This window comes from Cannabis sativa, chromosome X (genome assembly GCF_029168945.1).
Source record: "Cannabis sativa cultivar Pink pepper isolate KNU-18-1 chromosome X, ASM2916894v1, whole genome shotgun sequence".
NCBI lineage: Eukaryota > Viridiplantae > Streptophyta > Magnoliopsida > Rosales > Cannabaceae > Cannabis > Cannabis sativa.
The window spans coordinates 84173392-84176090 of NC_083610.1; the positions used below are offsets into that span (position 1 = coordinate 84173392).

The following is a 2699-nucleotide window of genomic DNA, read 5'->3' on the forward strand; positions in this document are numbered from 1 at the left end:
CATGGCTTTCACACTGTTAAAATTAGTGACAACGTGTGTCTAAATATCATGTTTTACTCATAAGTAATTTTTTATTGTGACTAAAAGTCACATTTAGTCTAAAAAAAATTATGTTGCGACTAAAAAAATTATAATTAAGGTAGCTGTTTTCTTTTGTAGTGAATGCCTCATTGCTTACTCACTGAATGGTTGCCCAAAACCCTTTTAGTTATAAGGCTTATTCTTTATGTCTACAAGTAATGTAGGACGAGTATAATATACACTCTTATATAATTATATAAACAATCAGAATTAAAACTATCTAGTAGAAAGAAAAAAATCAAGCTATGGAGGGGATGAAAAAATTTCCAACCAAAAAAAGGACAAGTGTTTCTTATTTCTTACTAAATTTCAGTCTTATACAAATCAATGAACAGAGAAATAATGGGGTACGTAGCACAAATAAAATTTTCCTCTCCTAAAAAAAATGAAAAGAAGAACCCACTAAGCTTAGCTCATCACAAACTTAAAATGAAAAATGATTACATCATGAAGTCATAATAAAAGGGTTAAATAAAATGAAACAAAGGAATAATAGAAGAGGAAAAGCAAAACAAGCCAATACAACCATAATACTAAGAAGAAAACATTCCTCATATATGTGTATGTGATAAAAGTCTTAATTAGTTTAATCATAGACTAGCTATATAGGACATGGTTTGAATCAATATCATGGACGTCGACAATGAGCTTTGCACATGTACTGACAGTCGTAAAAGCAAGGTCCACCACAGTGAAGTGGGCAATCTAGTCTCATTCCTCTGCAACGCCCTCGTCTCATGCATTGTGCAAACTCTCCCATTATGTATTCATCTTTCTTCATTCCTCTGTTCCTTTTCCCATGCTTATTATTATTATTATGTCTTCCACACCCCCATTTCCACCACCCACTTCCTCCTCCTCCTCCTCCCCATCCCCATCCACCGCCGCCGCCGCCTCCTCCTCCTCCCCCTCCTCCACCTCCTCCCCCTCCACCACCGCCACCGCCACCGCCACCCCATCCCCATCTATAACTGCCACCACCACCACCGCCACCACCGCCTCCACCGCCTCCACCGCCCCCTGCTCTATAATTTCTGTTTCTCTTATTGACCTGATCAACTTGTTTATAAGAGTCTGTGTCATTGTTTTTCACTTGTTTATTTCCTTTAGGAACCTCAGCAAGAGCTAAAGAGGGAGGCTTGTCTTGACTTTGATCAGCAATGCCATTTCCCCTTTCATGCTCACATTTCAGCCCTGTAATTACTATGGAGATAAGCAACATATGTACCCATATAGGACTTGGAACACCCATGTTTTAAATGAATTGTGGTTGTGAAGAAAATTTGTATGAGTAACCATATAGCTAGCTTACACTATTTATACATATATATAGTACAGTTCTGCTTAACTGAATTTGAGCCAATGACAGCAGAGATTTTAGATCTCTCAAGGAATCTCTCACAACAAAAATTTGGTTCTATCTTTTAGAGATATTGCTTTTGTCTTACTTTGTCCCCACCTCTGCAGTAATGGTTGGCTAGAGCAATTAGGAAGCTTGAAATTATGCCCACTCACTCATATACCACGCGCCGTATAGCTTAGTGTCCTAGTTTATTTTGGCCATGTGGGAGGGACCATAATAAGACATATTTATACCCTTGTTTGTTAATTGTACTATGTGATAAGAACTGAAAAAATTTGTTATTAGGCACTTAGTTTATGAAACCTGGTAGTAGTGTTAGCACTAGTGACCACTATTAGAATTTTCTAAAATTGAAACCAACAACCACACTAGTGACGGACCCAGAAATTTTTCTTTGTGGGGGCTTTTTATTATTAAAAAATATTTATACATATATTATAATCATTTTTACTAAATTTATTTAATTTTGTGGGGGCTTTTCCATTATTTTAGTCTATAATTATCAAATTAAAAAAAAAATAATTTAATTTTTTAAAAGGCAATATTTTTGTTAGTGAGGGCTATAGCCCCCACATTAAAACAATTGGGTCCGTCCCTGAACCACACAATATATATATATATATATATTACACACTGGCGGACCCAATAAAGGACCGGTGTAGGCTTAAGCTCATGCTGAAAAAAAAAATATTTCTTTTACTTTTTAACTAAAAGAAAATCTTTTAATTATTTTAATCAACAAATATCCAATAAAATGAGTCATCAATAGTTAAATGATAGTTTGACAGTATCTCAAAAAAAAAAAGAATGTATTCAATGCTATTGACAACGAGCTTATTATTCATCGTTTTCAAGACATGAAAACTCGTCGAGGACAACTCTAAAAATATGAACTCAAAAATTGATATATTTACTAAAATTTTAGGATATTGAGTATGTTATATGTTTTGAACATCGTTTTAGATTATTTTTTTTTCTATTAGAAGATTTTTAGTAATTGATATTTAATATCTTTTTAGTTGGGAATTGAAATATTGAATTGTGTTTTTCTTTATATTTACTTGTTTTTTTAAAATATTTTTATATATAAAAAAAATTTACGCCCACTCCCCAGTTAAATTCTGGGTCCGCCATTTATTACATGTATAATTTCTGATTAGTTTTTATGTATACGTACCAATCACGTGCTCACCCAATTCAACAACTACTGTTACATTACAAAATGATAGCTAAGAAAGAAAAATAATATTGCAAT

The 2699-nt window shown here is 33.6% G+C and overlaps 1 protein-coding gene across 1 annotated transcript; it reads right to left on the minus strand.

The window, feature by feature from the left end:
* Window positions 1–344: 344 nt before the first annotated feature.
* On the minus strand, window positions 345–1333 carry LOC115696782 (glycine-rich RNA-binding protein 1). Its single transcript, XM_030623668.2, has one exon. The coding sequence runs from the start codon at window positions 1331–1333 to the stop codon at window positions 710–712; it is 624 nt and encodes a 207-aa protein (XP_030479528.2). The 3' UTR covers window positions 345–709.
* Window positions 1334–2699: the final 1366 nt, after the last annotated feature.

Bases quoted from the DNA above. Each gene is read 5' to 3' on its own strand.
- LOC115696782 (XM_030623668.2), bottom strand. From the start codon at position 1,333: ATGGGTGTTCCAAGTCCTATATGGGTACATATGTTGCTTATCTCCATA.